We start from the raw sequence: 12178 nt of genomic DNA on the forward strand, positions 1-12178 counted from the left end.
AAGAATCTGAGAAATTATTATATTGGCGTAACTGGTCAACGTAGTTAACATACGTGTAAAAACGCGCAACTCTGTAGAATCTAATTTATCGAAGAGGTGAAAAATAACAAAAATATGAAGTATTATACTAAATACTTGCGAGCTACGTATGTCGATGAAAAGTGTTATGACAGAAAATCATCATTAATTTAAATAATATTAATTTCAGCCCTTTATTGTACGTTAACATGATGACTTCAAAGAATCTTATCACTAGCATTAGAACTACATTTCCTCTTGTTTCATCTTATTCCTAGATAAGAATTAAAACTGTATAAAAAACGTGTAATAATTACTGAGACTGTACATGTACGTCTATGGTTTATCGATATTTAATTATCTTCCAAAGATTATTAATTGCTTATTTAATTATTTAATTACACTTATTACCTATACGTGAAAGTAAATAATTTAAATAATTAACTAATAATAAACTAACTAATTGAATTCGTATCTCTCAATTATTTGTCCGAATTAATTTCATGAAACTACTAATCCCATCTATTCCTGCAATATTTTAGATAGCATTGGAGTTCACTTATCTTCCCTCGATAAATTTGGTACTATTACCAAACTACAATAGAAGTCTCGTTTTCTTCTATGTTGTAGTATGTCGGGTGTAGTTTATATATTCCTGAAGTCTACTGTATGAAGTTTCATCACGAGGTATAACAAAAAACCTTGTTGGTCAAGCAACTTAACGAGCGACCGTATAATTCACAATCAAGCAGTATCTAAGTACTCGTATTCGCATTCTTCTCTAGCTTCTATTAGCCAGCTCAATTTTCTTATGAACTTTTTTCTAGATTCATTTCACTGTTCGAACTTTCCGAATCATGTCGTATCTCAATACAGTGCTAATTTTCGAAATATACAATGTATTTGTAAAGTATTTCTCTTTCTCTCTCTCTATATATATATATATATATTATAGATATTATAGATATATTATAGATAGATTATATATATATTATAGATATATCTCTATAATATATATATATATATATATAGAGAGAGAGAGAGAAATACTTTACAAATACATTGTATATTTCGAAAATTAGCACTGTATTGAGATACGACATGATTCGGAAAGTTCGAACAGTGAAATGAATCTAGAAAAAAGTTCATAAGAAAATATATATATGAAATTGATGATTTCATTTTTTATATATAACACGATAAAGAAACTGGATTGTTTCAAAAAAATAACAAACTAGATTAATAAATTGCTGGGCATCGTACCACTTCCCGTAAATATTAATGTCTCCGTTTACTTTTTAGAACGTACAACGCGGAAAAATTCACTGCGATTTTACTGAAATACGAGTTTCAAGCGTGCCAAGCTAATACCACCGGATATCCTATCACAGTCAAGAGTTCTTCCTGCTCAAAAGTGATCCTGTATCAATTTTTTATACTGTACAGAATACCGACCAAAATTTCTACTTGGAAACTTCAACAATGTTCGCGTTAGACGATCCCACTAATATATTTACCCATAAACTTTTTATACGTCTAATTTCGTTTATCAAACTTCAACAATGAATTGTATTTTTTACGTTTTTTATAGAACTAGCACTTCTGTAAGGTTATTAAAACGACGACAGAAATAAAGTAAAATATATTAGTATTCTAGAATCTCAACGTTGCAAAATTTTTTAATTCTTAATTGATTTCGTTACGAAATTATAGTGAAACAAATAAAGAAATTCATAGTTTCAACGTTTTAATAAAATAATATGTAAATACAGAGGAAATTCATAAAGAAAACTTGAACATCTTTATTTTTGTTCAGTACTGGACATCTAAATAATTCTAAAACTTCTCATTTAAATGATGAATTTCTCTTAATGCTCCAAATGTACACTGTACATATTCAGCACGAAAATAGCTAACATCTAAGAAACAAATAATTGTTAATGGAATATTTAAAAAGATGCGAAGTTAATATTACTTGCCTATACTTTGAGTTATTTTCGATTTTTCTCATTGAAGAAATTCCTTAAATTTAAGCAATTATTATTAATATGTTTTCTCGTTTCAACGGATACGAAAGTCTTTTTTTACAACATTAATAGTTCTCTCTCTTCCTGAAAGAAGGACGAGATCGGGACATAAAAATTCGAAGGCTAACAGAATTAATTAGAACATCCTCGCTTTCGATCTGAATTACTTCTCAGTTTAAACTGTCGTTCTGCAAAATTCCTCCATAATTCAGCAATTACAACTATAGATGCCTCAAAATGAACGTTAATTAAATGTCAAGCACTGTTTGGTCATCGATGGACGGAGCAAATACGATAAACAGTAATCAGTGGTAGATTAATCTGCACGATTGGTCAGATTGAGTGACGTTTTTCACCGGCGAACCTACTAAACGCGTTCTTTCCCACGTTTGGCTATGCTCCAAAGATCGCCGCGCGTCCCTGGCCATCGGTGAACCCTAAACCACCGTTTATTTCACAAATGTCCGCGACCCGGCCAAATAAATCGGCACGGAAATCGTGTAATCGAGGCGGACGTCGTAATAATGAACCATTATGCCGAATCTGTTTTCTATTAATGCCGAATATTCACTTAATTCTCCGTGCCCCATGAATCGTGCGAAGTTGGCCGCGACTGTCGCCCTTTCCGATCGAAATTGATACTCTTTCAAGGTATGTTATCTTTTTAATCGTGCAATTTTTCACTAAAAAATTTTAGAGACAATTTTAGAATTTTGCAACTTTTTCCTGGAGAAGTTGAAATGTTGTTAATTCGGTCATTAAAGTAGATTAATGGAAAAGATAGATTAATTCAATTACTTAGATACAGAGATGTATTTGTTTAGTTCCTTCAGCTTTTTAATATGATTATTGTGTATTCTTTGGATCTGAGACACCATTTTTAGAGTATTGAATACAAAACGCGAATCAAAAATTGCGAAAGTAAATCTTCGAAGAGGGGTTTTCATAATAACCGATTCAACATACGCATGTAGACATAGATTTTTGGTGATATATCGTGATATGATATTTGGTGATTATTAACACACAACATATATTGCCAACAACAAGTATTAAGACATTAGTAGACGTATAGTACAAAGTAAATAATGTTTATTGTTGCTAGTTTTTGGTTATTTTATTATAAGTCCGTTATCACGTTCTCGTTATATGTACCTTATAATAGAATATTATATGAAACATAATTTTCTAGAGTTTTCAATAAATGTAACAAGTATACGCATGCTGATACTTATGGCCGACAGTGTATATAATGAAAATTCAATCAGCGATGAATATGATAATGTATCATCGAATTTGTATTAAAAATATATTCACAAAAGCAAAAACCGTGGCAGTGATAAAATTTTATACACATTAACGCGTTTCTTTCACTATGTCAAAAACCTTCACGTATATCTTTCAAAACGAGACAGCTCTCGTCTAGACCAACATATCTTCGTAACGTCTAAAAATTTTTATCGTTTGCCATGGAATACGTGTGAACGATTTAATCTTCCATTAATTTGGAGCACTTAATCGACATTGTTATCGCGAGCCATCTCTAGAAAGCAATTACGTCGGTTCGCCAGACCGACGAGAATTTACAGCCGTTCGAACTTTACCATCGATTCTCGTCCAAAGGATCGAACGCACCCCGGTTAACCCGGTTAATACCGCACGATTCACTCAGTCACTCATCCTACAACTCTTGTAATTTCGTCTGTTGTAATATCAATTAAGCGTCTCGTAACTTTGTTCGATTAAACTCGCTCCCCTTCTTGCGTGATGAAGAAACCCCAATGCTCAGCGCGACGAGTGTTTAAAGGACGATAATTCGAGTTCACAGACAAAAGTATTAGATTAATTCTAGTCGTTTGCCTTTCAAACATCTATACATTGTTTTTCGAAGGAACTTGAATTTATAAAATTAATAAAAATTAATAACTAGGTTGCATAAATATTTTTATGAACCTCAATCAAATACGAAACTAAATAGAAATTTCCTTTTAAGGCGATATATATCCCTTAAGAAGAATAATCATACGTAGCATAGAATATCTGATATTAAATGATGCCACAACTAGAAGAAGAAAACGATCCATTTAAGTGAAATGTAGATAAGAAATTTATTTCACTCCTTAGATGTTGCAAGAAGTGTTATGCGAGATTCTCCAACCATTGTGTAGAATAATCGTAGGTAACATGGGACACATAATTTTAAATAATGTCAGAAGTAGAAGAGCAACACGATATTCCATTTAAATAGAATTCAGATCTCTATCTGAATAGATCTCTATCTGATCTCTATCTCTATCTGATCTATTTCAACCTCTAGACATTACAAGGAATACCATAATTTTTGGATATTTTGTATATCTATGCTTACATATTTGAATTTTCTATATATAAATATCTGTGATGGAGGTACAACTGTTTGCGCTTCAGTAGCATCATTACAACGAAATTGCTGCTGTGAAGAATGCTTTTCGTGTTGTTGTCGCTGATATAGTGAGGCAATATACAGGTATGCTATTCTAGTTCTCGCCAATTATACGTTGTGTCAGAATATTTTATGGATACAAATAAGGAAAGAAGATTTTATAAAAATATTACACTTTATGAAGAAATTATACAAGAAACACGAAATACGAAAGTAATGTAAACGAATGAAAAATTGGTCTAAAAGAACTAGATCCAAATCTGAAGATCTAAAGACTCAGAAGCTCGGTACAATAATCTTTATGTATACAGATCTGGTTTATATATATCTGGTTTATAGTTAAAGATTATTATGAACCATTAAAAAATTAACAAACCGTTAAAAAATTTAACAAACAAAATCACATTATTTAACCATAGGAAAATAGAGAAGAAACAAACTTCATGAATATCTAATAAAAGAAAGTTTGTTTATTAATACATATTGCATATTATATATGTGAACGAATAGAATTGCGTAAATCAAATTTTCATTGCTCACTTAGCAAGTAATTACATTTTAAATTAAACAAGACCTACATAATCAAACGATCTTCTCGCCCTAATTGTAATTCTACTTCCTAAACTGGCTGCTATTCACGGAACACTACACGGAAGGAGTAATATATTTTCAGTGTAGAGAGGTGTGACAGCCTTGCAGTGATTTTAATTCAGTCGGTTTAGCGAAACGTTTGTAATGCAACCATGGCTGCAGCTGTGGCCTACCTGTTGAAGCGATAAAATGGAAAACGTTTGAGAGGCGATCAAACCAGCCGGATTTCACGCTGCGGTATATAGCAATGCAAACCAAAAAGAATTTTTAGATTCCTCTATGAACACGGACACGGACAAAGAGGCAAATTTTAGTCAGTGCGCACCATTTGCGCGATACTTACAATAGCTGACCCAAGGTCAAAAATTGGAATCCCTTTTTCACAGCTGAAAAACTTTCCTTTCCTTTTTTCTGTACACTCGAACGAAATGACTTTGAGCTACATTTCAGATAGGTATTTATTGGATGTAAAAATTGCTAGATGAGACGAGACAGTCCCATGAAGCGATACATTTTTCTACGAATAAGAATGAAAAAAGAAATTGAGGATTTGAGAAAGAATTATTTATTTGAAGAGGTAGAATAAGAAAAATATTTTGAAAAGTAAGCAAGAAATATTTAGTAGAGAATTAACGGAGATAGGATTTTGAAAGAATTAAGGAGGAAATATTTATGGAAGAAGGGAATAAAGGATTAATCCCTTGAGAGAATCGATGATAAAGAATACAGAAAAGAATTAAAGGAGAAATAATTAGAAATAAAAATATTCAAATAAAGTTTGTTCTCTTTGCGATATAAATATACCTCAGAAAGAAGTTTAATGTTTAGAAATAATTATCCTTCTTTATTTTAGTCAAGCACATGAAAAAATGTAAGAATAAGCAAGAATAAGCATCTTTAAAACGCTAAACTAGATATTAATTTAAATGTTGAATTAGTTATTCATTTGAATTACACAAGATTCATTATTATCACAAAAATGAATAAATCGTTTTACTTTTGAAGAATCTCTAGGCACAGCGATTATAGTCATGATAAGATCAAAGATTTAATGCATTATTGTTTTAATTCCAATATTGAAAAAGATTTTTATAAGATATTATTATGGCAGAACACGAAATAATACATATATTCGGGTAGTTTTTTCTTTCTCGATCAATCGGTTTTCAGTTTCTCCTGTAAAACATTCATGTTTAAAGTTATAAAAGCTAACGCGACATAAAATAAAAAAATAATAATAACAAAATTTATTCGAGTACATGTTCGACAAATTATTTGTTATATCAAGATATCAGGAAATTTTTCTTCTGTTTTTCTTTCTCATAATACTACATAATATAGACATTTCTAGATATAGTTTATCTATCATTTATCTTTGTTACATCTAAATCTACGATTTAAAAATATTTCTATTTGTAGCAAATCAATCCATTACATGATCAGCCTGTAATATTGAAGAACTTCAATCTTAACTAATCCTAATCGATTTATTAATGAACAATCGTGACCAAATAAAATTAGAAACAGTCATATTAAACAAATATTCCATAGAAGAAATTTCTCAAAATAAAGAAATGCGAAAATGAATTGCTATTATTGCGTCTTATATGGTTCCAAAATAATAAAAATGGCAAAAAAAATTATACGAAAGATACGATAGATTGGAAAGATTACAATGTTGAATTTAGAACATGTTACCATTATATTCCTATTAAATATATTACTTCAAAATATATCACATATGTATGATTTTTCTAATTTTATTGTATACACAAAGAATTGACATTATTGCTATATTAAAACTTAATTAAAAGATCTGCTTAAATCTAGATCTATAATATAGGACAAAGTCGCTGAAAGAGAATGTGCCATTAATTTAAGAAAAACACAAAGGAATGACACTCACCTTTCTTAGAAATTAAAAGTTTCCCATGAATAATTATACTTGTCGGCGAAAATAATAGCTTTTATTATCTTTGATTAATGACTGAAAATGACTAGGCATGCCCATTAATCTAATTCCAGTATTAAAACATCAAGTGCTGATAAATAAATCCCTAGAATATCGTCCTTCTCGTCAAGTCTTCAGTATCCGATACTTAATTAACTCTGTCTTGGTTGTAACCGCGATCAATACCGCGTTAGATTCAACAATTACTTCAACCCTACTGAATCAACTCCCAGACACTCTATCGTTTACCCTAATACATTGAAATGTAATACTCGCGGGATCGATCAACGCATGTATAATACTATATATACATACGTCGATGATCGTGGGACCTCGAGAACATGCAGACATCCGGATAGAACGAGCTCGATCGACTGTTATCGAGACACTGCACTCCTCCGGCAGCATGGAGAACGAAACAAAGCAACGCTTCGTACAACCATAAATTCCAGTTAACCAGACTCTCTGGCCTGTTCTGTTGTGAGATCAAGTGCAAGAAAGGGAAACATCGATGCCCCTCGAAGACACCTAGTTCTCCCCTACATCGGTCGCAAAGGATCGACCTTGCGCTCCTCCTTCATAGAGATCAAACACCGACATCAAAGAACGACTCGTGATCGCGAAAGCTGACCATTCTCAAAGGAAAAGGCAGACCGTTCAGCCCTTACGCTCGACGAATAAATCAAAATTCACTCGCCACGAGGACTTGGGGCGTGGAGGACTTTCTTACAGTTTAAACACGGATTCACATCTCCGTTCGTGATACGACGCTCGCCTAGGTACAGCATTATTTAACTCCTTCGAGTAGAAGAAACTCTTTCACGCAAAAGCCAAGGAACGTTCTATCTTAATGGTATTAAAGAGAACTGATAATTCTAGTTTTTTTATGATTTATATGTCACGTCTTTATCAATTAACCCGGCTGTTGTCCCCGAATTTTTTATATTTCGATTTTGTTTCAGTTTCAATCGAAAGAGAAAATAATATTTTAAGCAGGAATTCATGTATATATCAACATTGATTCTTTTATATTTTCTTCAAATATAAATTTTCTAGCAAATTCAAATTCTATTAAAAATGGCCCGAAATGATCCTGGGCACGCGAAAGAGATATAATCATGAAATAGAAATGAGAAAAGAATTGCATTGCAAATATTGGAGGAATTAAGAGTTTCCGATTATTTAGGCTGTTTGTTGTTTCTTACTGAAACTTCAAAATATTGAAGAAATTGATGCGCTTGAAGATCACCAACTAGAAATGTGATGTTTCTTGTAGATCATCAACTTTAACAGTACGTTTAAAATTTTAAATATATCTAATATCCCTATTTAATAGCTTTAATCGTAAACATGGAATTGCACGCGATTGGGTGATTAGAGTTTGTAATAACGAACGAGTGTAAAAAACTTGAACAGCGATAAAATCTACACGCAACTAATTTTCCACACTTTCTCTTGAACAACTTTCAAACAACCAACCTGTGAGAGCGGTTGAGCTACCGCTCGATCGTCACCAATCTTCGTCGACGGCTCCGTGGTTCTCGCCAATGATTTGCAAATAACAAAATCTAGGATCGAGCACTGTATTATCTGTACGAAACACCGGCTCGTGATCCTGTCACAGGCCAAATCGTCCTGTCCTCGCATTAATGTCAAGAGGTTGAGTCTTCGACGCGGATAATTCTCGTGGGATTCTGATGACGACGTTTGGTCGCCTCGTGGTGAACATGATCCAGCCGCGGATAGAAATTCCCGTTGGGATGGTAGTGATTTGAATTCATCGTGCGTCTAACGCGAGATGTGCGACACCAAACGATAATTCGTGCATAGATTGCGTTTCAGAGTTTCAAGATTCCATCGTTGAATCTCTCTTATATCGACTAACGTCTTTTAAAAGAGTGTAAGTACCCATTTCTCTGGACTTTCATTTATTTGTCGACTCGCTTAAAAACATTTGTTATATCTCCTTTACTGTCATAAAGATATTTGGATATTCATTTGTTTCAAATTTTAATATTGCTCTATCAATTTTGCCTTGTTGGTCGCATTTCGAAATTCAGCATCCTATTAAAAATTTTCATTTCATAGTTTCAATCGGTCAAATAACTCGAGTCTCTTAGACGATCCTGACATATCTACGAAACAGCAAAACATTCACCGACGCAAAGAAATATATAATAGACGTTCCTATTTCTCGAATCTTGTCCAGGGAGTAATAAAAAGACTTTGGACCGCTGGTTCGCTTTATCAGTTCCTTCTTATCTTACAATCTGGCGTTCAATAGCGACAAAGGTACCCTTTGGTACAGTTTCGAGGTGTGACAAGGATTTTAAATTTCTAGTTAGTTAGTTGAGCAATAAGAATCTCGATCGAGCAAGTTGATTCGTGGAATCCAATTACCGTGACCTCACGATAATTTCCTTCTTTCGATCAAGTCTTCGAGTTGCTGCAGACGTTTCTAGACGTTTCGCGAGCGTGTCTTTAAGCGATTGCTCTTCCAACTGATCGACCGATACAGCTTATTATAGCTTTGTTCGTTAAGTCCAATCGTCTTTGCAATTATTTTCTTCGAACTTCTTTCACGCTCGCTGGAACGAACAATTTGTTAGAAGAAACGTCGAACAGTCGTTACGACGTGCTTCGAGTGACTTGGTTAAGTGACTCTTAGTACTTCCGGCTGTTCTCAGATATATCAGAGGTATTCGGGTTAAAGCTAGCAGAAGCGAATGGAATTAACGGGTACAAAGACCGACTAAATCCTGCGAGTCCTTTCGTATTGTGTCTCCGCGTATGTGGATGCTGTTGCCAAATGGAGCAACTGTAAACGCTTCTATTAAATTTCGTGTAGAGTCCCGCGTTACTTCGCATATGAAGGTCGGTGATAATTGGTTTAACACCATTTTCGCTTCTGATGTAACGTATGCTTTTGAATTATTTTTCCGTATTCGTAGTTTATGGGTTCAATGGGAAAAGGTGTACTATTTACGTTTTAATTATTCCTTTAAATTTCCACGTGTATAATGTAGGTTTCGTTACAGAATTAATAATTCGTATGCTAAATTTCTCAATTTTTCAAGCTTTATGTAAATTTTCCTTATAGAAGCTTGTCCGATTTTCTCATTTAAAAGTTTTGTTATTATACATCCCAATTCTCATATCAGTCGTTGTTTTCATATGAACGTTGATTTTAACGATAGGTATTTACTAAGAACTGTATTATTTCCTTTAGAAGGATAGACGCAGATATTTAACGAGAGATACTGTTTCTCTTTAGAAATACGAATTTCTGTAAAATTAATATATATCTACTTTCAATAGAAACCTAACGAATCCTGAGAAATTGCACGGAACACCAATGCTTGTGTATAGTTCCACGACTCTTTCGACAGTGAGTTTTGTTTCTCTTCAAGCGCACGACATTCGTACTCCACGACTTACATATTTCGCTACGGTATTCAGTTCCACTTGAAATCTCGTGTTAATATTGCAGAATATATTCAAAAGTTTCCACACAATTTTCCGTAGAATTAATCCATGATTATTCAGTTTCGAGTCATTATAAAATTTCCCAGGGAAAATTATTACAGAAATATTAAACTTCTATATACGATCCTCGAAAAGTTTGCACACAATATTTAACGCAGTATACACATCATTGTATAGATATTTTCCAAAGTTCGATACTCATTTAGAACTCCGAACGAACTCTAGCAACACTGTTACACTTTTTCACTGATTCTTCCTTCGAAACTCTCGTTTCATACACAAAGGACCGCTATCGAAAGCGCCTGATCTGCAGGTCACGGGTCGAAACACTTCCTTCGCCTTTTCAGCCTCGAGAGAACTTCACCACCGAACTATACCACTATTCTCTGGAAATCAGTCACGTGTCTTGGCTCCCAATTACCGTCCTCTTGAACCGTGCCATAGAATTCCGCCTTTCAAAGTGTGCTCGTAGAATTCCATCCTCATCCCGTTGAGATGCACGTAAGCCAGGAGAGATTCCTCTTGATTGGAAAATGTAAACGCCCCCTCAGACCACACTCGCAACACCAAAGAACTTGACTGACTAAACACAATGCTTGTAAACAAGCTCTCTGATACAAACTACCCCTATAAAACGGAGACACGGATTGAGAACGAAGAAGATAACAAAATCGATTAGAGGTCATTGATCGCTCGTCTTCTTTCAATTTCGACCACTTTTTTTACGCGAATAAATTCTATTTACGATAGCACGATACGCGGCATCGAAATTAAACTAGCGATACAGGACAGTATTGCAACACGATCGTAAAAGCACGATTTGCAGGCTAAGTCACGTGGAGGACAGACTAGTTGGTCCCAATGTTCGAAACGCATTGATTGCCCGCGACGTCGTCGACGGTAACGGCGGCAGGACGGCTGTAAGTGGAGGCAAGAAGTCGTTGTAGGCGACGCCAGCACTTTTGGACCACGCAGACACGACGGCGAAGGCCAGACTGCACCACCCTGCCGCTCTCTCGGAATCGATACGTCAATCGTCCCTCCGGTCGGGACGAGAAAAGCACCGACACACAGGGCAAAGAGATGAAGGGAGACACGGGGACGAGATGAGTACAGACAGAGGGTAGAAGAAAGAAGAAGAGGGGACAAAGCTCGTGATACACATTAAAGCTCGGCCATTCGCCACTCCCGTTGCCACGATCCGGTTTTAACCGCGGGAATTCATTGTCAGTCGCGGATAATTTCTAGAGATCTATCATTCGGAAATTAGAAATTATCGCGTTCTTTCGTTTCAGTTTTCGTTTTTTATCTTTCTTTGGTTAAAGCGTAGCTCTGCTAATTGTGAATGAATCGTCTTCTATCTTTTTCTTTAGTTCGATACTCCTTTTTGCTTTAACTTGAACTTTGAGTGAAGTGGTGATTGATTGGTCTGTTTGTGAAAGATTTTGAAATTGGTGTCACACGGTACGCTTGAGGTATTTAATCTAACGTTCCTTTTTGCTTTAGCTTGAAAGAAATGGCTTTTTCTTATGTTCTCTGTGACAGATTTTAAATTTCGTTGTATCTTGACGATTGGAATGATCTTGCTGTTTGTTCTTGCGCTTGGACGAAGTAACATTTAATGGGTTTTTTTTTATAACACATTTTAAAATTGCTGTATATTGGTTTTTGTTTAGCTTTCTC

General features: G+C 34.4%; 1 protein-coding gene across 9 annotated transcripts in view; it reads right to left on the reverse strand.

Annotated features, from left to right (window-relative positions):
• The window catches only part of LOC132907080 (uncharacterized), a 206959-nt gene that overhangs the window by 125381 nt on the left and 69400 nt on the right, over nucleotides 1-12178 (reverse strand). For 2 of the 9 annotated variants that reach the window (XM_060959867.1, XM_060959827.1), the window contains exon 1: nucleotides 8489-11511. The exons of 5 other annotated variants lie outside the window; for them this stretch is intronic. In XM_060959867.1, the coding sequence (XP_060815850.1) occupies nucleotides 8489-8656 (168 nt within the window). In that variant the 5' untranslated portion in view covers nucleotides 8657-11511. Of the gene's footprint in view, nucleotides 1-8488; nucleotides 11512-12178 lie in introns of those variants that run through there. 2 more of the 9 variants (XM_060959834.1, XM_060959892.1) reach the window with 2 other exon arrangements.

This window comes from Bombus pascuorum, chromosome 1, assembly GCF_905332965.1.
Source record: "Bombus pascuorum chromosome 1, iyBomPasc1.1, whole genome shotgun sequence".
Lineage (NCBI taxonomy): Eukaryota > Metazoa > Arthropoda > Insecta > Hymenoptera > Apidae > Bombus > Bombus pascuorum.